The sequence below is a fragment of the Notolepis coatsorum genome (assembly GCF_963971535.1).
Source record: "Notolepis coatsorum genome assembly, chromosome: 3".
NCBI lineage: Eukaryota > Metazoa > Chordata > Actinopteri > Aulopiformes > Paralepididae > Notolepis > Notolepis coatsorum.
The window spans coordinates 87,673,710-87,697,055 of NC_140167.1; the positions used below are offsets into that span (position 1 = coordinate 87,673,710).

General features: G+C 41.0%; 1 protein-coding gene across 1 annotated transcript in view; it reads right to left on the bottom strand.

Annotated features, from left to right (window-relative positions):
- Positions 1 to 20,124, bottom strand: part of LOC311225897 (guanine nucleotide-binding protein G(q) subunit alpha-like) — a gene marked incomplete at its 3' end in the record, with an annotated part of 50,087 nt that extends 29,963 nt beyond the window's left edge. Inside the window, exons 1-4 of the mRNA XM_084311288.1 lie at positions 19,876 to 20,124; positions 19,304 to 19,460; positions 2,684 to 2,868; positions 1,896 to 2,050 (exon numbers count right to left, since the gene is read on the bottom strand). Coding sequence (XP_084167414.1) covers positions 1,896 to 2,050; positions 2,684 to 2,868; positions 19,304 to 19,454 — 491 coding nt within the window. The 5' untranslated portion in view covers positions 19,455 to 19,460; positions 19,876 to 20,124. The remainder of the gene's footprint in view (positions 1 to 1,895; positions 2,051 to 2,683; positions 2,869 to 19,303; positions 19,461 to 19,875) is intronic.
- Between the last annotated feature and the right edge of the window lie 3,222 nt (positions 20,125 to 23,346).

Here is a 23,346-nt window from a genome sequence, read left to right on the forward strand (position 1 = left end):
AGGCAAGAGTGTAGATGTTTGGTAGTGAAAACTACACACTGCACCATTATGATTTTACATCAATCAATCAACCACGTAGACAAGTGATATATTTATATGTATGTATTAACACGTGTATGTATAGTGTATAGAGCATGTGCTGGGAAAGTAAGAAAATTATTCAATAAGCAGACCACAGCCTGCCCATGCTCTAAAAGTCAGAGGTGTATTGTAATGCATGCTATTATATGCACAATTCTGTGCAGATAAAACTCTGAAATAACATTTAAATCCTTTACCATGTTCGAAAATAGTATAATAATAGCATATATATGAGGTTATTGATGGATTTGTCAACTCCGTCAGCTTACACGTCAACTCAGTCAGACACACAATCTGATGGAGTTGATGTCTGACGGAGTTGACAAAAGGGCACACATTGTCCCTCCAAGCCTGTATTGTGCACTGCAACTAGCTAGTTTTTTGGCAGTTGCTAGCTGTCTTAATAATCTCACTGAAACACTTGAATTCAATCCACTATTGTTTTTTAAAAGTATAATAACGGAGAGATGGTGTTGACATGTTCCAGCTGTGACCATAGGAATATTGACATTGTTTGTCTAAAATATCAAAAAGTATCAAATTTACCAGACCATGTGTGGTAGTGTTGCATTCACCACAGGCAGGGAAAGGAAAATGGGTCCTCAGGGATAGAGCTGGCCATGCTATTGCCTGATTAAATTAGGTTTATGAAAAAGTCTGACGGAGTTGACATAAACTGAGGACACAACTTTGATAGGCAGATTCCTATGGAAAATATTATTTGAGTTGCATGGCATGCATTGTTTTATACATTTATAACCCTTATCCTTGATTTGATATGTATGTTTTCACAAGTGGAGAGGTTTTTCAAGCTTTTTTGCGCTGGTCAATAATGTTACCCTTGCTGAGGACAAGAAAATTAACATGGGAGCTTCTAACCACAGATTATACATTTAAACAAATATCCCCCCAAAAACAAATATATGTGCTAAAACATCAGTATACACAATACCTTTAGATTGAACTTTGTGAGTATGTCAATCATTATTAATTAATTTATTTTTGATATAAATTTGACTTTTCTATGTAGGACATGTTTTGTCCCGACTCTCAAGAATCAGTGAGTACTGTTACATTTGTGACATATATGATATGCAAATATACAGTACTGTTACCCATAGATCCTGACAGAGAGTATATACATATGATGGGGAGGAGACTGTACATTAGGAGGGGGTGGGTGGGTGGGAGAGATACATACGGTGGGGAGAGAATATATACATACGTGGGGAGGATACTGTCTATTAGGAGGGGGTCGGGGGGGGTTGGACATTTACGGTGGCCAGTTTCGAATTGCAGCCTCCCGTAGGTGCTCTTTAAGAGCGGTTTTGAATGTGGGTAGGGATTCACATTCCTTTACAGCTTTGGGTAGGGCGTTCCACATTGATGTGGCATAATTGCTAAACGTGTTTAGTCCCTTGTTTGAGCCGAATCTGGGTTTAACATGAATGTGGAGCTCCCTCTGGTGTTGTGGTTGTAGTATTCACTGACGTTTGGGAAGTATTTTGACATGTGGATGGGTACCTTGGTCGTGTAGTGTATCTTGTAGACCAGGCCCATTGCAAGTTGCTGTACTCTGTCGTCTACTCTAACTAAGCAATCCTAGGTAGTCAAAGTGGGAAGGGGTGAGGTGGGTTCTAGGGTTAAGGTCAAGCAGTAGTCTGACCAGTTTGTTTAGCGGGAGACTCCGCCTTGAGCCACCTAGTCTTTATATATATATATCTATGCCCCGACTGCTTATCAAGGGGACACCATGTCGGGCCTGCACTCCACTACACACAGCTACACAGACGTTACACAGAACAGCTACTCACTACTCCGTGGAGTCCAGCAGCTGATACTCGCTGCGGCGGCCATAGCAGGCGCGGATGCCGGAGTCGGACCAGAGGCGTCGGATGGCGTCCACATAACCTCGCTCCAACTGGGTCACCTGCACAGTGTCCACGTCCTGCACCCACTTAGCATACATCTGAGGACGTATATCAGCTGTTTTAGTGTTACAACAAGGGACTCGTAGTGTGTGTGTGTGTGTGTGTGTGTGTGTGCGTGCGTGCGTGCGTGCGTGTGTGTGTTTGTGTGGGTGCAATGACGGTGACCATGATGGTAATAGGGGCTTACGTCAACATTGTCTGACGGTACCAAAATAGCACCATGGACATACACAGGGTTCCCACAGACATTGCAATATGAAATTCAGGGACTTTCAAGTACTTTTCCAAGCACCATTTTTTCATTTTAAAAGGGTACTTTTAAATGCTGTTTTTATAAAAATAAAAATAAAATCCAATATGTATGGCTTAAAACCAATTTCCGACCATTTGTTACACTTTAAATAAAAAGATATTAAATTTCTTGATTCAGAACAAAACTTTTGCGAATGGTTGAAATTTCAATGACTTTTTAAGCACCTTGTTAAAATGTTTGCTGTTTTCAAGGAATTCCAGCACTTTAAGCACTTCAAGGACCTTGTGCGAACTTGCAGGTGTACATTTACTCATGTTTTCATATATCTGTGTGTGTGTGTGTGTGTGTGTGTGTGTGTGTGTGTGTGTGTGTGTGTGTGTGTGTGTGTGTGTGTGTGTGTGTGTGTGTCTCTCTGAACCTCGTTCTCTGGGTTGGCGTAAGGGATCCGGAGGGTCTTCATGGCCGCTGTCATGGCCTTGCTGGCTGTGAAGATGTTCTGGAAGATACATTTGGCGAAGGCCTTCCTCTCTTCCTCTGAGTAACCTTTCCCGTGGATGATCCTCATCTGTCGGATGAAGGTGGTTTTACCACTCTCTCCTGTGCCTGTGGGAACCGAGAGGAAACTATAACGACTCTGTGCTTGGTGTGTTGAATCGCAATATTACTTTTTTGTATCCACTTTTTCTCCTTATTTTTCTATTTTTCTCCCATCCCAATTTCGCCTCGCCAATTCTCCCTTCAATTCTCCCCTCCCCTACATGACTGCGCCTGAGTGGCACACTACAGCACTACGGTGCAACACGGCGACCCGGGTTCGGCTTGGTGTTCTTTGCCGAATGTCTTCCCCGGTCTACAGTATCTCCCATTCCTTCTCTCTCTCTCTCTCTCTCTCTCTCTCTCTCTCTCTCTCTCCTCTCTCTCTCTCTCTCCCTCTCTCTCTCTCTCTCTCTCTCTCTCTCTCTCTCTCTCTCTCTCTCTCTCTCTCTCTCTCTCTCTCTCTCTCTCTCTCTCTCTCTCTCTCTCTCTCTCTCTCTCTCTCTCTCTCTCTCCCTCTCTCTCTCTCTCTCTCTCTCTCTATCTCTCTCTCTCTACCGGACTGCCCGGTAGCAAAAATCAATAAAAACCTACAAAAAACATAACTTGTCCGAAAGGACAAGTAACATTCAATAGCGTTGGGGGAGAAATGTTTCTTTATCTCTCCATCATGAGTGGAGCTTGCTAGTTCAAAGACTTGTTGTTTTTGTTCATAATAGTGATGGTGATTTTAAGAACGGTATAAAAACAACTGTGAGTGGAAGGGGAAGTTACTGAGGGAAATAGTCATACCAACGAGAGGCTTAGCTTACACAATATCCTGCAAGTGAAACAGATTTATCTGAGACGGCTCTGGGTCCATTTCCCGATATTCACCAAGGTCCTTAGAATACATAAAAACACTAACAATCTCTATTCACCTTGTGCTTCTCTGCAACAAGAACACTATGAGCTTGACGCTTTGGTATTTACACTTACTATATGACACAGTGAGCTACAATATTAGTATTTGGTATTTACACTTCCTATATTCAGACCAGGCTGCAGAAACAAATTAGTGGGGGGGCATAAAATGTTCTCGGGGGGGCACAATGGTTTCTCAACACAGGTGCCCTTTTATACGTTTCAGCTGGGACAGCGGCACTGTGGCTTGCTTGGCGCTGCCCACGGTGCTGAACTAAACAGCAGAGAGGCAATTGAAAAATCTAATTTCTCTTTCACTTATACAAAAACAGACTGAACGGATATATATAACAGACCTGCTGGGGCAGCGGACTGAGAGCAGGGGACACAAACAGGCTGGATAAGATGGTCAAGAAGGCCAGTAGCGTGGTTGGGGTGGAGCTGGACTCTAGCGAGGGTGGCGGAGAGGAGGAACCTTGCTAAGCTCCAGGCCATCAGGGAAAACCCATCCCACCCACTATACACAGACCTGGCTGACAGGAGGAGCATGTTATAGGCTCACACTACCTAAATGCAGCACTGAACGGCACAGGAAGTCCTTCATTCCGACAGCCATCAGACTATACAATGCATCACTGTGCCTCACTGCATCACTGAGCACAGAGTGACAATTACCATCTTCCTGGACTCTTACTTTTTAAACAGCACTGTGCATTGTTACACCTACTGTAGACTTCAGTATATTTTTACTGTATTTATTTACTGTATCTTTTATTCTATTTTTATTCTATTTCATTTTATTCTATTCTTATGCAATTTGTTTTGTTATTCTTATTTGTGACTTGTTCTGTCTAAATGTTTAATGTTGAGTGATTTGCAGTGTCAAATTTCCCTCAGGATAATACATTTCTATTCTATTCTATATCTTTGAAAAGTCTCCATTTATTCAACACTTCTGACAAACTGAACTAAACTGACAAAAATAAGGTGCATAAAAAAGCAAACAAAATTCCTCCACAGGCTCCACCATCATAAGTAGAGAGGCAATCTGTGTTTGGGGACAGAGTGAAATCTTCTTAAAACACTGCCCCTCCACTCATTCCTGAACTTTTTTGTTAAGTCCTTCTCAAATGCCAACTGAATTAAATTGGCCTTAGTTGCGTCGATGAAGCATACTAAGGCAATGTTCTGTAAAGACGTTCTTGAGGGTAGAAAACGAATTCTCACAGAGTGCCGTGCTAGCTTCAGAAGTGTTGTTGTTGACATCAGTGCCCACTAGGGCTGTACCCGACTAAGGATTTGGATAGTTGACTTTGATTGAAAAAAAAGAAAGGAAAAAAAAAAAAAAAAATTGTTTGTTTTTTACCAGGGTGGGCACAGCTGACTCAGTGGGTGGGCCCGGCCCCCTAATGCCCGCCCATGGCGCCGGGACTGCCTATATTTAAAGAGAAGCCGCCTATTCTCAGTCCTTGCCCCACAATGGAGGAATGAACTACCCACCCCAGTCAGGACAGCCGAATCCCGTCCAATCTTTCGCCGTCGACTAAAGACGCACTTCTTCAACCATTATCTGAAATAATGGAGAAAGAAAAATAAATCTAACCCTAACTAACCTTACTGTCATGCACATGTCCTAATAAACTAACCTACACTTTGATGAACATTGTTACTCAGCTGATAGAGTTGTACCCTTCCTGATGACCTGTCGTACAAAACTTGTAAGTCGCTTTGGATAAAAGCGTCAGCTAAATGACTAAATGTAAATGTAATGGGGCTGTGGTACATGAGTAGTACATGACTGAGAGGGGGCTGTGGTACATGACTGAGAGGGGGCTGTGGTACATGACTGAGAGGGGGCTGTGGTACATGACTGAGAGGGGGCTGTGGTACATGACTGAGAGGGGGCTGGTACATGACTGAGAGGGGGCTGTGGTACATGACTGAGAGGGGGCTGGTACATGACTGAGAGGGGGCTGTGGTACATGACTGAGAGGGGGCTGGTACATGACAGAGAGGGGGCTGTGGTACATGACTGAGATGGGGCTGTGGTACATGACTGAGATGGGGCTGTGGTACATGACTGAGAGGGGGCTGGTACATGACTGAGAGGGGGCTGTGGTACATGACTGAGAGGGGGCTGGTACATGACAGAGAGGGGGCTGTGGTACATGACTGAGAGGGGGCTGTGGTACATGACTGAGAGGGGGCTGGTACATGACAGAGGGGGCTGGTACATGACTGAGAGGGGGCTGTGGTACATGACTGAGAGGGGGCTGGTACATGACTGAGAGGGGGGCTGGTACATGACTGAGAGGGGGCTGGTACATGACTGAGAGGGGGCTGGTATACAGGACTAAGAGGGGGCTGGTACATGACTGAGAGGGGGCTGGTACATGACTGAGAGGGGGGCTGGTATACATGACTGAGAGGGGGCTGTGGTACATGACTGAGAGGGGGCTGTGGTACATGACTGAGAGGGGGCTGGTACATGACAGAGAGGGGGCTGTGGTACATGACTGAGAGGGGACTGGTATACAGGACTGAGAGGGGGCTGTGGTACATGACTGAGAGGGGACTGGTATACAGGACTGAGAGGGGGCTGGTATACATGACTGAGAGGAGGCTGGTACATGACTGAGAGGGGCTGGTACCATGTATTGTGCATCATTGTAGGTCAAACCATTAAAAAGTTAATTTCCACAGCAGGCATTTTGGATTTTGGTCTCTCACAAATTTCCCCCGCCTTTTTTAAAATTACACCCCGGCTAAATTTGTTTATTAACCCTCCTAGATGACAAATCCATTGAGAAACGAAGTGCCACAGATGACCCAACTACTAGGTCCATATCATATCATCATAATATTATTAAAAAAATCATTAGGATAAGGGTTCCCTTGATAAAGATGCATGAAAAGGCTGTATAATATACAACACCTGTAGCTCAACTGCAAAAACTGCTTTTTTGATTTGATTAGATTTGTATTTGGAAATTAAAAACACATCATAAAAACAAATTATCTTGACCAATTTGTATTCCTGAGGATATCACCTAAAAGCATTCATTAAAACACTTATTTCCAAGGTGGTCCTCGATGGAAGACATAAAAACACAGCACATATAGCCTACTCAACTGCAAAAAAAAATTCAACTGCAAAAATGTATGCCTACTTATGTATTAGCCTACAGGGAAAAACACATTCACAACAGGCAGCAAAGTTTATTTTCAGCCAAGTATGGTAATAAGGTAACTATTAGGATATATATGGTATGGATTACTTACTCTTTTAACTTATTACTATCTGTGGTAGCTCTAGTCTCCACCTACACAAATTGTTTTTGTGCTGGCCATTGATCATGCACCTTCACGTGGTAGGCTCATTAACTGTAGGTCAAACTCCCCAAACAAACAAGTACACCATTTATTTAATTGCCATATAAATCACATACAAGGATCTAACTATTACTCCTCTCTGAACATGAATATAAAACAAGATGATCTATTAACTGTGTAAACCTTATGCAATATTCATCATTGATATTTGAATACTTGAAATCTGTATGAACTGAGTAGTTAGTATCAAATGAAATAAGATTGAACAGCTCCATGCATTCATTGAATAAACAACTATTTGCTCATTACCAGTATGGTATTGTTTAAATTGTACAGCTTTTTGCACATCTTTGTCAGGGAATTCCAACAATTCTGGACCTAAATGTACCAGTTAATTGTAATCATCTCTCTCTCCTTATGTCTAGTCAAGCCAGGTTGTGGAGGAGAGAGACAGGGATGAACAGGCTATAGACGACTTTGCCCATCCTGAGCCTGCTATGATGCAGGTGTTTTTACATCACCACCCAAAACAAGATTCAGCCAAGAGTGAGTGAGTACACTGGTCCACTTGCACTGGTACACTTGTCCATGGCACTTACTACTACCCCGCTTTGTAGTGGTTTGGGGGAATAGTACAGTAGGTACGCATATTTAAGGGGGCCGCAAGGATGGTGTACTGGTGGGTGGTGTCCGACCGATTATGGTGGGCCGGTCTGGGCCAAAATTGCCAGGGCCGATTTTTGGTCCCAGTCCAGCCCTGCCTATTGCTAGAAAAGATGTGATAGCAGTGCAGCAGTTGCCTCCAAATGTGTGCCATCACATCTTTTATAACACTACCAAGCATATTTTTCAGGCCCCCTGTCCGAAATGACATGCCCCAAATGAATCATGATAGCTCCTGAACCATAAGGCCTATATGCATGTGTCTGGTCTCCTTTGATAGGTAACAAGCTAGGACATGTGCATCCAGTGTAAGTAAACCCACAGAGTAAATGGAGATACAATGAAGGAAGACATAATATTTGTACATAATCTTAATTTAAAAGGCAATATGACCATTATAACCAATATCCCATGGATAATATGTGTTCTCCTACTCCTTGACTACAAATGTAACTGTAAATGTGATGACAATACATTAAATACAACATTTATGATACCGTTTAAAAAGGTATACTCGGATGATGTAAATGTTTTGGCCATGGTTACCGTTTACATGTTGACTGTTTACTGGTCATTTTACTCCAAAACACTATTTATTTTAATACAGCCATGTTACAAAAACATAAATCTCCCCAAAACAATGAAATAGTAATAAAAAACTATGAATATTGATCATACCATGTGACCTATCAATATTTTCAGCTCAGTTAGACCTATAGTTTTCAGAAAAAATATTTTTTTATTTTGGAAAACTCAATACAAAACCCAGGGCACATATAATCACATCACAGAATTGATTCAGGAATTCAAATAACTAATAACTTTTTGTATAAGTTCCGTCAGTACAGACAGTTCTCAGTCTCTATCTGTGGTGCTGTTGGCGGCGCTCTCCAATTGTCTGGGAGCCAAGACTAGTACAGACGTAAAGAACAACAACATATATAATAATAATAATAATAATAATAATAATAATAATAATAATAATAATAATAATAATAATAATAATAATAATAATAATAATAATAATAATAATAATAATAATAATAATAATAATAATAATTATTAATAATAATAATAATAATAATAATAATAATAATAATAATAATAATAATAATAATAATAATAATAATAATAATAATAATAATAATAATAATAATAATAATAATAATAATAATAATAATAATAATAATAATAATAATAATAATAATAATAATAATAATAATAATAATAATAATAATAATAATAATAATAATAATACCATACTTTGTTTTACATATGTTAATAACCTAATAATCACAATACTTTTCCAAGTCTTTCATGTCTTCCATGAGTCTGTGTGTCTTTGTTAACTGTGACTTCAGTAGCCTCGTCTGATCTGAGCAAAGTAAGGGGACAGGTACCTGGCATCATTTATCTTATCATAGGCAAAGCACCATGGGATCATGGTTCTTATAGCATGGAGGTGCAACTCCCAGTCCCCCTCACGAGAGGCACGCAGAAGGCCAAGTATTACGTCCTCTACCATGTCAATGTATGACATCCAGAATGCAGAGAGCTCTCCATTGTTGTGACGGAGGTGTTCCATAAAGTCTGTCCACAGGGTTATCAGCTCAGCTAAGAGTGGAGTCAGTGGATGTTGCAGCATATTGTTCGCCGTCTGTTGGTTCAAGTCACTGGCCATGTCATGTTTTTAACTGATTGCACTGCACATTGTTGTGTTGTTTTATCTTGTTGTACACTCTTGTTTACAGTTCTGTAAATGAGGTGGCCTTGCCTCAGAGGTCACCTGAGTATAAATAAAGGTTTCAATCAATTAATCAATCAATGTCTTTCACATGATCCAAGAATGATTTGATCATCCCACTCTTCTCTGGAACCCACGTGTGAACTCTGAACTCTGCCCATGCGAGTCTCATCAGTGCTTCATGTACTTGTGGACCCTGACAGCACGGTTATAGTGTTTACCATCAAGGACTCCATTGACAGAACCATGACAATTCCATGTCTCTGTGTCCTTTAGACCAGCATCCCGAAATCGCTTTCAGTAACATGTTAAAACATGATTAATTGATTAAAATGTTCCTTACACTTTCTCCTAGAATCACAATCGTCCATGCTTGCTGAAAGAGGGGTGGCTCTAATGCAGTCCACTTTAGATGATGTGGAACAGTGGTTGGCTTCATATGGGTGGGTGGAGTCAGATGACAATAATTATAGATCTAGACCGCCTTGAAAAGTCATGTCCATGGATCGAATGGGATATCTTTATAAATTGTACCATAAATGTTGTATTCTTAGTGTATTTTCATCACATCCAGAGTTATATTTGTAGTCAAGGAGTAGGAGGACACATTCAGTTGCATTATTATCCATGGGATCTTGCTTATAATGGTGATATTGCCTTTTAAATGTAGAATATGTACCTGGCGAGGGTAAAAATATGATGTTTTCCTTCATTGTATCTCCATTTACTCTGGAATGGTAATAGATGTGGGTTTACTTACACTGGATGCACATGTCCTAGCTTGTTACCTATCAAAGGAGACCAGAAACATGCATATAGGCCTTATGGTTCAGGAGCTATCATGATTAATTTGGGGCATGTAATTTCGGACAGGAGGCCTGAAAAATATGCTTGGTAGTTGTTATAAAATGGGTGATGGCACACATTTGGAGGCAACTGCTGCATTGCTATCACATCTGTTCTAGCAGCAGGGGTGTATACCTTCCTAAAAATCATTATGAAAGTTAGTCCCCCAAGATGGTAACCGTGGCCCAAATTTGGGGCCCTGGCTCACGGCCTAATTACAGTGGTTGTGTTCATTGGCTCTTACAATGAATACAATAAGCAATGTCAAAAAATACAAATAAAACCAACAATAAATAATATCATGGAGAACAAGATAGTATGGAATATTATTGGTCTAGGCCAGGGGTTCCCAAACTTTTCAGGCCAGGGCCCAGAAAATAAGGCGTCAGAGAGCCGCGGCCCAATGCACATTGTCAGGCTTTTTTTCTTTTTTTTTTTGCCATGTGACCGATTTTTTAAGCCAAATATCACTTCAATCCTTTTAAGTTAGTTCAAGTTAGTTATTCATTTATATGTGCTATTTATGAGAGGGCTAACTTGTTGCAAAATAATAATGATAATAATAATAGCCTCATTAAAATACTATTGTTGCTTCGGTTGTTTTCAGCGTTTTATGTGCATAATCTGTTATTTAGTTTGAAATGTTCGTTGAAATAAGTAGATTTTTCGTTTTTGTTTATTTATTAAGTTAATATAAAACCATATAGTCACATTTTAGAATACAATAGAATAGAATTTTAGAATACAACTAGAAACACTGTCCTGGCCTGCTAATTTTTTTTTATTTTTTTTTTATTTTTTTAAATCATCTCGCGGCCCACCCGTGGCTGCTCGCGGCCCACCTTTGGGTCGCGACCCCGACTTTGGGAACCACTGGTCTAGGCCACTATAACTACATCAGCTCAGCACAGGGAAACCAGTATGGAGTAAAGCTGGTCCCACAGAAAGGAGGAAGCTGATAGTGGAGCAGGTACGGCAACAATAGAATAGAATAGAATAGAATAGAATAGAATAGAATAGAATAGAATAGAAGTACTTTATTGATCCAGAGGGAAATTCAGCACTACAGATCGCTCACAGTAAACATTTAGGTAGTAAAAAATCTAAAATCACAAATAAGAATAAAAACACAGTCAGGGATTTATATACATTCTGAGATATGTATATACATTCTAAAATATACAGCCATAAATATACAGTAAAAATGTACAGTAATAATAAGTGTAAAATAGTAAAATGTTGATTTAAAAAGTAAAGAACACTGAGCGTGCTCCTTCTATCAGCCATGACAGCCAAGTCCACGTATAGTGGAGGGGAGGGGTTGGTGAGGAAGTAGTGAGGCTGTGGCCCGGGCTAAGCAGGGACAGTGGATGAACTTGGAAAGTGTAGAGAAGAGGAAGATTAGTTGGAAGGATATTATATGTGGAGTATGGAGGAAAATCGAAATCTAAATTCCTAATCGGAGCTACTTGTGATGTGCTGCCATCACCACAGAACCTAAAACAGTGGGGAGATGGGGACCCGTCGTGTCCACTGTGTTCAGACGGCAACGTTGAGGCATACTATGTCTTTCTCAAGGTCTGTAGACATGGAGACATAACCAGGTTCTGAAGAGCTTAGCATCAGGAATTGAAAGTAGAGGAGTACAGGTGAATTCAGGATGTAATCGGATGGAGGGTGCAGCCATTCAATTTGTCAGAGAGGGAGAGAAATGTAGAGGAGGTAGGTTTTTAGGCAGGCATGAGTCAGGCCACCTAAATGGAGCTACTGATTGGGAGATGCAGGTAGATTTGGGAGGAGAATCTGGGGTTCCACAAGAGATAGTTAGCACTAACTTGAGGCCTGACCTAGTATTATGGTCTCGTAGTCAGCGGTTAGTTTACTTTATAGAATACTGTGCCTTGGGAGGATACAGTGGAGAAGGCATAGGGAAAAGCTGAGATATGCATACTTGGCAGCAGAAACTGAACAGTGAGGATGGAAAGCTAGGGTTTGTCCGGTGGAAGTAGGATGCAGAGGATTTATAGCACGATCAACTTTATCATTATTGGGAGAGTTGGGGATTCGTGGGCGGAGCTTGCAAAAAGCAGTACTTAAATGAGATGTCAGAAGAAGCATTGAAAGGCAGTCAGTGGATTTGGTTGAGGAGAAATAATGTCAGCATGTCAGCAGAATGTGTGTTGTGTGTGTGTGTATGTGTGTGTTCATGTGTGCTTGTGTGTGTGGAGAGATCAGTGTTCAGTGTTCTGATGGCCTGAGGGAAGAAGCTGAGCCTTAGTCTCTCTGTTCTTGCTGCGTATATGCGGAGGCGCTTGCCTGACCACAGCAGCTTGAACAGGCTGTTGTTGGGGTGGTGAGGGTCCTTCATTATTCTGCAGGCTCTGGATTTGCACCTCTTGTTGTATAGGACCAGGGGTGGTAGTGCAATACCCGTAGTATGCTCTGCTGAGCGCACCACTCTCTGGAGTGCCTTCCTGTCCTGGCTGGGCCGTGCTGTTTCCAAACCAGGCAGTGATGTTCCCAGTCAGAATGCTCTCTACAGCAGTGTTAATTTTGGCAGCTATTTTCATTTTAGTTTTAGTCTTAGTCATGTGTCAAGTGCTCCTTTTTCGTTTTCATCATATTTAGTCATCTTCATTTATTTTTCGTTTAGTCAGTTTTAGTCAACTAAATGTCTGAGCATTTTAGTCTTAGTCAGTTTTTGTCTAAATTTTGTCTTTTTTGTTTTAGTCTAGATTTTGTCGACGAAAACGGATGATTTTTTTGTCTATTTTTAGTTAATGTACTAAAAAAAAAAATATTATATTATATAAATTATAAACGTTTTTTTTCTTTTCTTTTTTACAGCTACTGTTTTATATATACTGTTTTTTAGTAATAACTAGAAAGTAATGGTATTTATTCAACAACAGGTGATTGTATAGATTAGTATTAGTATCATTAAATGACAACTATGCTCAACTATGCTTCACCCACAGAAAGGTTGTTGGCACATTGGTTCCACACGGACATTATACGTTGTTGCACTTGCTTCCAGAAGGCTCCGTTTAGGTTGGCTAGTAGCAGAGGCTCTGTTGTGATTTTTAATGCACAATAAATATTCAACATACTCTTTTGAGACTCCGCCTCAGACTCTTATCATTTGGCACTAAAAGCTAAACATTGTCACCGGTATGGCTGTCCGCAACATGTCATTAATTGTGTGCGAGAGGTCGATCAGTGACCACGTTAGCGTGAGCTAGGTTAGCCACTAGTTAACGCGAGCTAGATGGAAATACAAACAATGTAACGTTACTGGTGAAAAAGTGATTTACCTTGGAATACTCCTTTGCCAACTTGCTGTACTTTGCTTGCAGGTCTGCAGCTGGATTATGAATAGTCCCAACTTTAGCCAAGGTAACATTAAGCTAAAACTAGCTTTTCAAATAGCTCTTCAGCTAATGCTAATAACAGATCTCCCCGTCACACTGCTCTGTCGGGACAATGGCATTAAGAAAAGTTATAATTATTTTGTCTCGTCTTGTTTTAGTCAACAATATCAACATACATGAAGAGAAATTTCGTCCTGGTTTTTGTAAATTACATTTTTGTGTCCTCAGTTGTGGTCAACGATATTTAATAAACTATTTAGTCTCGTTAGCGTCACAAGGTCTTCAATAACGTGACGTCACGTCTTGTTGTCGTCATGAAAAAAACCTTTGTTGACGAACATCCAGAGCCTGCAGAATAATGAAAGACCCCCACCACCCCAATAACAGCCTGTTCCAGCTGCTGAGGTCAGGCAGACGCCTGCGAACACCAGCTACTAGGACAGAGAGGCTTCGGCTCAGCTTCTTCCCCCAGGCCATCAGAGCCTTGAGCAATGAACACTGAGGGTCACAGAACACTGAACCCTACACACACAAGCACACATTAGCACACACACGACACACACGCTGTGCACGCTCGCACACTAGCAGCCACTTTAACATGAGAAAGCACTCACTCATGCTGCACACGCCCACATTTATGGCCACAAAGAAAGGTCACTTTAAAAATAGTATAGTAATAGTAATAGCACTACCAAGGGACCTAGCATGTCCTTCATGCTCTGTAAATAACTATGTACAAATACCGTGATGTCCCACTATGTTACCTGTTTATTGCACAATGTTGTCTATTTGATTCTATTATATGTTGTACTACTGTATTGCACATCGTTGCGGGCAAGACCACCCGCATTTCATTGTATACTTGTATGCCGTGACAAATAAAACTCTTGACTTGACTTGACTTGACTTGATCTTTCGTCATCATTTTAGTTGACAAAATTAACACTGCTCTACAGCCCCGGAATAGAAGGAGTGGAGTATCTTCCATGATACTCTGAACTTCCTTAATTGTCTCAGGTGGTAGAGGCGCTGTTTCGCCTTTTTTACCACAGTGTCTATGTGAGTTGTCCATGTCAGGTCCTCTGTGATGGCACACGGCAGCATCACACCTAGACAAGAGGCAGGGGAACTATGTGAGAATGCTATTAATTTACTACAGCTCAGCATTCAACACCATAGTCCCCGCCAAGCTCGTTGTCAAGAGACCTGGGCTTGAACTACGACATCTGCCAGTCTTGAACTTCCTGACAGTAAGACCCCAAGTGGTGAGAGCAGGGAACTGCACCTCCTCATCCATCACTCTCAACACAGGTGCCCCCCAGGGCTGTGTTCTGAGCCCCCTCCTCTACTCACTTTACACGCATGACTGTGTGGCAAAGCATAACAGCAACACAATCATCAAGTTTGCTGATGACACAGCTGTGGTGGGCCTGATCTCTGCAAACAATGGAAGGGCCTACCTGGGAGAGGTGGAGAACCTGGCGCTTGCTGAACATTAGCAAAACCAAAGAGATGATTGTGGATTTTAGGAGGTCTGGGGCAAGGAACTACAGCCCCCTTAGCAACTATGGGGCAGTGGGGCACCGTCTATGGGGCAATTGTCCAGTATGGGGCACCGGACAATTTCAAGTACCTCGGAGTCCCCATACTGTATCTGAGGACTTGACATGGAACACACACATAGACAGTGTAGTGAAGAAGGCACAGCAGCGCCTAAGGAAGTTCAAAGTGAGTCAGAAGATCTTAAACAACTTGACTGGTAACATCACCTCCTGGTTTGGGAATAGCACCGCACACGACCGCAGCAGACTGCAGAGTGGCTCGATCAGCCGCGCGCACAATTGGAGGTGGGCTTCCCACTCTCCAGGACATTTACACCAGGCATGCAGGGCTAAGAGAATAGTCAAAGTCTCTAGCCACACAAACAACTGCCTCTTTGCACTGCTGAAGTCAGGCAAGCGCTACAGGAGTCTCATGGCCAGACTCAAAAGGAGCCTCTATCGGCCCAGGAGTTCAAAACATTGAATCCCTATTGATTGATTGATTGATTGACATTTTTTATTAACAGATTGCAGAATGGGTACAGTACAGTACAGCTCAATACACACAATTGTTAAGGGGATGCAGACCAGAGAAAGACTTTCGTCTTGTTTACATCAGGGTCCCCCATTTTCAATTCATAATGAGTTGAAATGAATGAATACAAATCTGATCTAATCAGATAGGGATTACAAGTTGAACTTCTGGGCCGGCCATCAGGATGCTCAATGTGGACTCCATGCAACAGTAACCCATCCATTCTACATTCACTGCACACACACCCACATGCACACACTCACTTTAAACATTCACCTTTAACCGGTTAAGCTGTAGCCCTATTTTCAGAAATGTTGCCTAAAGGTACATGCCTAAGTAAATGGAAGATTGCTCCACTTCTACAAGATCAATTTGCATGTTCTTGGTATCTAGGAACATCTAGGGACCTGGGGGTATGTATTCCCAGTGTCAGAAATATTGTGTCTGTTACTAGGCTTGAGTAAATTGTAATAAAAAAAAGGAGAATATAAATTATGATTTTATTTTGCATCTGTGCCGGTGAATAACACCATGTTACAATTGCGGGGCTAGAGATTTCGCTCACTGAGCTCATTCAGCACCTTCTCGAGATCAAGTGTACAAAGAATCTAAGCAAATGAATAAAGGGAAGATGATTAAACAGAAGGATTTGTAGATACAGTAATAAATTATAATCCATTTTAATTATAAATTCATATTTGACCTTGAACTTGACCTTGACCTTATTATGGCCAAATCATACATCTATGGATAGGGAAAGGGCTCCTCTTTCCAATGGCAGTGTTAAATCTGGATTTAACTATATTGAACATCGATATCGTCTTGCAGCCAAACCTCTGTCCATACGTTAGTGCTGTACCAGCACAGAACCCATTATAGGGCATTCATTCAAAATGTTCAACACATACTTTTAGGTGACATTTAAAAAAAAATTGAAAATACATCCATGCCAAAAACTCATTCAACTGCAGTCTTGCAGGCAGACCTCTCTCCACACTACATTAGCACTATAGAAGCACAGAGCCCAGTACAGGGCCGCCCTGTGTAACACCTGTGTGTAGCGCCTGTGTGTAATGCCTGTGTGTACCGCCTGTGTGTAACGCCTGTGTGTAACACCTGTGTGTAGCGCCTGTGTGTAATGCCTGTGTGTACCGCCTGTGTGTAACGCCTGTGTGTAATGCCTGTGTGTAGCGCCTGTGTGTAACGCCTGTGTGTAATGCCTGTGTGTAACGCCTGTGTGTACCGCCTGTGTGTAACGCCTGTGTGTACCGCCTGTGTGTAACAACAACACTATGAGCTTGACGCTTTGGTATTTACACTTATATGACACAGTAATCTACAATATTAATATTTGGTATTATTTACACTTCCTATATGACACAGTAATCTACAATATTAATATTTGGTATTATTTACACTTCCTATATGACACAGTAATCTACAATATTAGTATTTGGTATTTACACTTCCTATATGACACAGTAATCTACAATATTAGTATTTGGTATTTACACTTCCTATATGACACAGTAATCTACAATATTAGTATTTGGTATTTACACTTCCTATATGACACAGTGATCTGTCGTATAGATTATTAGTGTTATTCATTCAGTTATAGCCACAGTAACATCTTTGTCAAGTTCAGCAACTGGAAAAAGAATTACAAGGTGAAAGTGGGCGACAGAATAAGACAATAAATATTTTATGTCTGCAATTCATGCATTGCTTTTATTCTGTCAATATTATGCTCATTTTATGCCTATGTCTATTTTACTGCTGTGAAGCACTTTGGGCTGCAATTATTGTATGAAAGGAGGTATACATATAATGTTAAATAAAATTAAATAATTATTATTATTAATATTGCCATTGTCCCAAGATAAACCCATATAACACACGTGTTAACAGCAACACACATTTAAGCAGAGTTGCATGTTCATTCAGCAACATTCATTCATTGTCTAAGAACACATGAAGTGAATCAAACCAAGGCAAAATTCATATAACCTGACTCACACCACAAGACTGAAGTTACTGTTACTGACGTAACTCATTTGTATTGTTCAGCAGCTAATTCTAGCTAATCTAATAATAGCTCTACCAGCCCTTGATGTGCAAGCCATGGGGGAGGGCCACCATCCAACCATGAAACACTAAGAACAAGATGACTGCAGCAGACAGGTGTGGCTCGACTGGAAGTAATGCTACTTCATGATTGAGATTAACGTTTTGGAGCTAACACTGGATAGAAGAGGAGGAGAAGCTAGCCTAATTGACATGCAAGATGATTACCTTTTTCAGACTGCCCCAGACATACAGTATAGGCCTAAAGGTATACAGGGGTCAGAGTTCAGGTCACAGTGCAACACCTCAGGGGCTCAATTCCAACAAATATCGTCATCAATATGTACGACAATATGACCAGGAGGGCTGCCTGCTCTTAGTCGATTGGTCATTTGGGTCAAGTAGTCATTCTTATTTATGTTATTTGTTTATGCTAAATTAGTTATTTCCTGTGTAGAATGATAAATGCGTCACGTTAAAATTCACAAACATAGACTTCAATCTTTAATAAGCTCCTTCTGCATGATTGTATTTGTTTTCAGATACACAATCATGTGGGATATGTATGTTTAAGATTTGTTGACAAAATAGTATGTGATTAATCAACCAAATCCTGTGACTATTCCTCAACTGTAACCCTTCAGACATAGAATCCTACAAGTCCGTTTTGGAATTTGTTGGACAGCCCATGTATTTGTACTTGTAAAGTCAATCCAGGTCACTTGGGAGTGTGATTGTGACACATCACCTGAAAGTAGGCCCTACTCAACCACTATCTCTAACTATAGAATAAACACAACACTCCAATGTATCATCTTAAGATAGTAAAGTTTGAAAACATTGTTCATGTGAAAACTTACATCAGACTTATATGGTTCTTCCTCTGAGGTATTCCACTGAGAATTTCTTTAGTCAATGACAGACAATTGACAAAATTCACATTTCACATTCTGCCCAGTTCAACTTAATCACACATACCTCTATGCGTGGCAGCTAAGCAGAACTAACAGTCAAAATACTATATAGCTTCGCTGGTCGTAACATTTGTTTGAGGTAATAAGTCAACTCTAAACATGGCTGCACCCCTCCTTGTGTTCCTTGTAGCTGACTGAGTACTGTCATTACTAATCTCCATCATGTGCTTTGAATTCTGACATGTTGCCACATGCTTCTCATAGTTTTCTTCCTCTTCCTACAATGGGTGCTAATGAGTAGAAAAAACACTGTGCAATGTTTAGGTCTTACTAGTTCTATCAGGTGTTCCCCCATGGTTCTCTATCTCTATATCATTCTTAAAGATCAGTGTGTGAACTGTGAATATATTTCAAATCATAGTGGATTGAACTGTAGCAGCTCCATTAGGCTATATTGTATCACCATTAGTCTAAAGGCGTATTGGGCCTATATATTACATGTATATTGTTTAGATCCCAGATCAGGTCCCTCAATGGCGGTATAGGCTGTCTAGCTCCAGTCGTGTAATATAAATTGAGCAACTGACCTAGGAGTAGAATTTTAATTTCCTTTCTTTCCCTCTTTTTCTGCTGACGAAGGATCCTTTGAATTTCCTTATCCACAGCAACAGTCCTCCTCTCATCCTCGGTCAGGCAACAGACACAGGTGCGATGGCACCACCGCCAGCAGCCCTCCATGGCAAACTGCAAGAGATTTGTCAATGAATAAACAGTTAATGAGCTGATAAGAATTGACAACATAGCCATTGTCAAATGCGCCATATTGAAGTTGTGTGAATAAGCTATAACCATCATTTATTTTACAACATTTCAGTCCTTTGGAAATGCCGTGATTTGTGAAAACATGATCATTGCATAGGCCAAATAACCACTTCAAGGAAAGTCCATTTTGACCAAAGTTTAATTCTGTTAACTAATGTAACACATGGGTTTTACAATATAAAGTCCATCAGTTGTTGCTGGCGTGGCGTGTCCTCGTTAAATTAGGCTATAGTATTTCCTATAGGGTGGACCTCTCTACAACAACACAGCCTTTGTCGATTCAGTAATACAGGTTACAAGAATATAGTGGTAATAATAATTATACCTAATTAATTACCTTCAATCAATGTGTCACTCCGAGACTCCTCGGAAATCAGAAGTTGGAGACATCGATTGCGTTTCCCGGTCCATGTCTCGGCGCGTCGATCGACTAACTGCACTCCACCTGCTGCGTAAAATGCGCTCGTAACTAGTTTGTTAATTCGTTTTCAAACATTTTTTTGGTTCCTTAACTGTACCCTGGCTGCTCCTGTTGTAAGTCTGCTACGTCTACAGTAGAATATGCAGGGTATGTAGTTTGGTGAAAACACACTCTCTCCACTCTGCCAATGGAATGCGCCTTGAGTGACTGAGCTGCCCTGCGCCGCGGATAAAGTTTCGACTGAGGCTCATCCCTCCCTTGGCCTGCTGCAGTAACTCCATAGCTGAGCCTCATGTTTCATACACAGTTGACTACGGAGGCTAGAAGAAGTGAGCAAAACTAGAGAGTAATAAATCAAACATGACAGGAGGGGAGAGAGACATGGATAATTCCAACGGGTCGCAATCAAAGGTCAAGATAACTCATGTTGTCTCTTCCCTGAAACTGTTTTGGGGAGCTGAGATCACAACCTCTCAAATTGTATAGTGTGGATTTGGTTATTATTATATTAGCTATTGTTTTAAACGTAACCAAATCCAAATGTATAGATATGCATCTTCTTATCAACTCTGTGTGTTTTCCAGGCAGAGGTGAAGTGCACAACAACAAGTCGTCAGTCCTTCCCTCCCCAGCCCTTTAGATGTCAATCTTTTGTCTTATCCAGCAGAACCGGTTTGTCAAGGCTTTCATTAACTCACCAACAGGTTTCAGATATTGAGATTGCCTGAGCTCCACATCGCCATGGGAACAAGGTGAGGTGAGCCACAGATGAGAGAGAGGGGGGGGGGGGGGCAAGTGGGAGAACAGAGAGAGAGAGAAAATGAGAGAAGGGAGAGAGAGGGAGGGGGGGTGTATATAGTAGCCTGGGGACTGTCTGCGAGGGAACAAGAAAGTACCTGTTTCCTCTGCCAAATACAGGAAATGAGGTACCAGTATAGTGATAGATAGCTTAGTGGCAGCAAAGAGTCCTCATAACAAACCATTCATGGGGGTGGATTATTAGGAGGAGAGAGGAGAGGCTGTACCTTGTTCCTGGAAATTGAAGATGATTAATGATTAATCTGACAACAACGATTAAATACAGTATATTATCTCCTGCTGGAGATGGAGCTGCAAAGACTGCGTTTACCCACCTCCATATTTACAATGAATCACAGTAACATGACATGGGTTGTTGTAAGAATCATAACAATAATAATGATAACGGTGGTGGTGACGATGATAATAAAACTACAACAAATACAAGTTAAATTAAAAAAAAAAAGAAAAAATCTAGAACACACGGATACACACACGGATACACACAAACCCATGCAGACACACACACCACACACAAATCAAGGCTATGAATAAACAGGAGTAAAAACATGACCATTAAAACTTCTTATAAAAGTATGTTTTGAGGAGAGATTTAAAAGATGATGCTGTTTTGACTCAGTTCCTCGGGCAGAGACATTCCAACTCTTAGGGGCCATGACAGCAAAACTGGTCACCTTCAGTCATTAGTCCTGCCTGCAGGACTGTCGGAAATGTACTGCCTGCAGGACTGTCGGAAATGTACTGCCTGCAGGACTGTGGGAAATGTACTGCCTGGGGACCTCAACCTGTAAATGACTGTAGTTAGGGCCAGACCACACACCTTCAAATCAATACCACAAATGTTTGTTAAAAGTTGCATTTTGCATGAGCAGGGAATAGGAGAGGGATTTCTGGCTTTAGGCCAGTGTAGAGTGAACAACAGTAGTCTAAATGAGTCAGCAAAGGACAACAATAACTTTACTTTGGACAAGTTCTTCAGCAGCAGGAGTCAACATATCATATATCACACCCACATATTTAGCAATAAGCTTAACAATGGATGCCAGGCTTCCAAGTTTGTCCTGTTTAATGGAGTTCAGTGGGCCAAATAGGACAGCCACAAATAATGTAGTGCAGTGCCCGTTCAGTCCAGGTTGATTGCTTGGGCCCCGGTATTGCTGCTGGCTTTCTCCAGAACCGCTCATCCAATCAACTTCACACTCAACACTGCAGTTTCTTGGGTCCTCTGCAATAGACTCGCCAAGTATGAAATCGATCGGATGTACGGTTCTCGAGAAAATTGAAAGACAGACATACAAACAGACAGACATTTGGAGAATGTTCTGGGACATACAGCACTTAATATATTTGAGGCAAGTCTTGAGTTAAGCTGCTAGAATTTATCGTTTCTAAGGATACATAGTGCAAGTATCCGAGTATGTATATTGAGAACAATATGAAACCTAAAATTGGGACAAAACACATAAAGATGAAAGATTAGGACAATTATGCATATTCAATGACAACGGAAAAGGTTTATTGACAAGGTAGGATCGAAACCAATTAACAGTAGCCATAGTGTAGTTGACACCAGCCCATTTTTCAAGGTGATTAAGTAGAATGACATAGTCGATGTCTAAAAGACTGCACCGAGATCTAGATTGACAAGAACTGAGCATGGTCCTGCATATGGAGAAGATCAGAGGTTTCCTGAGAGCACTCAGCACGGACAACATAGATGATTATACAGAAACAGTGCTGGACTTTGTTGGTACTTTCTCTGGACTGCATCCCCTTCACAATTGTGTGTATTGAGCTGTACTGTATTGTACCCATTCTGCAATCTGTTAATAAAATGGTCAATCAAACCAAAAGCCTTGGGTAGACAAATCGTCCCGCAAAGCTCTGAATGCGCACACCTCAGCCTTCAACGTCAGGCTTGTGATGCAACATGGACAAGCACAATCATCTACATTCATTGTACACACACATCCACATGCATGCACACACTCACTTTAAACACTATACCTTTAACATTCACTTTAGACACTTTAAACACTTTTTAACACTACACCATATTATTTAATATATTTATTACTCAAAGATTTGCACTTAATTCTAGCATTTTGTACTTTAGTTTGTACTTTAGTCTGTATTTTAGTTTGTATATTGTATATTTGGTCTTTATTCTCTCTAAACTTTTTTTTTTTACTGTATGAAGCACAATCTCAGGGGGCTCAATACAGAACCAAGCATTTCACTGTAATACATGTACCTTATATGTGACAAATAAAACAAAACTTGAAACTTGATCATTAGTAACTTAAATGAAACAACGCTCTGTTGAGGTGGAGGTGGTGTTTGTATGTACATACATAAGGACACCAAATTCATTACCCGTACTGACCTTCATCATGAGACAATTGAAACCGTATGGGTGGAAATTTTATTTGAAAGGGCAAAATCTGTTCTAGTCGGCACAATATACAGACCGCCAGATCAAACTGGCTTTTATGATACTATGGATGTGTGCTTAGCTGGAGCTGAGGATGCGGAAAAAATTCTTATTGGGGATTGGAACACGGATAT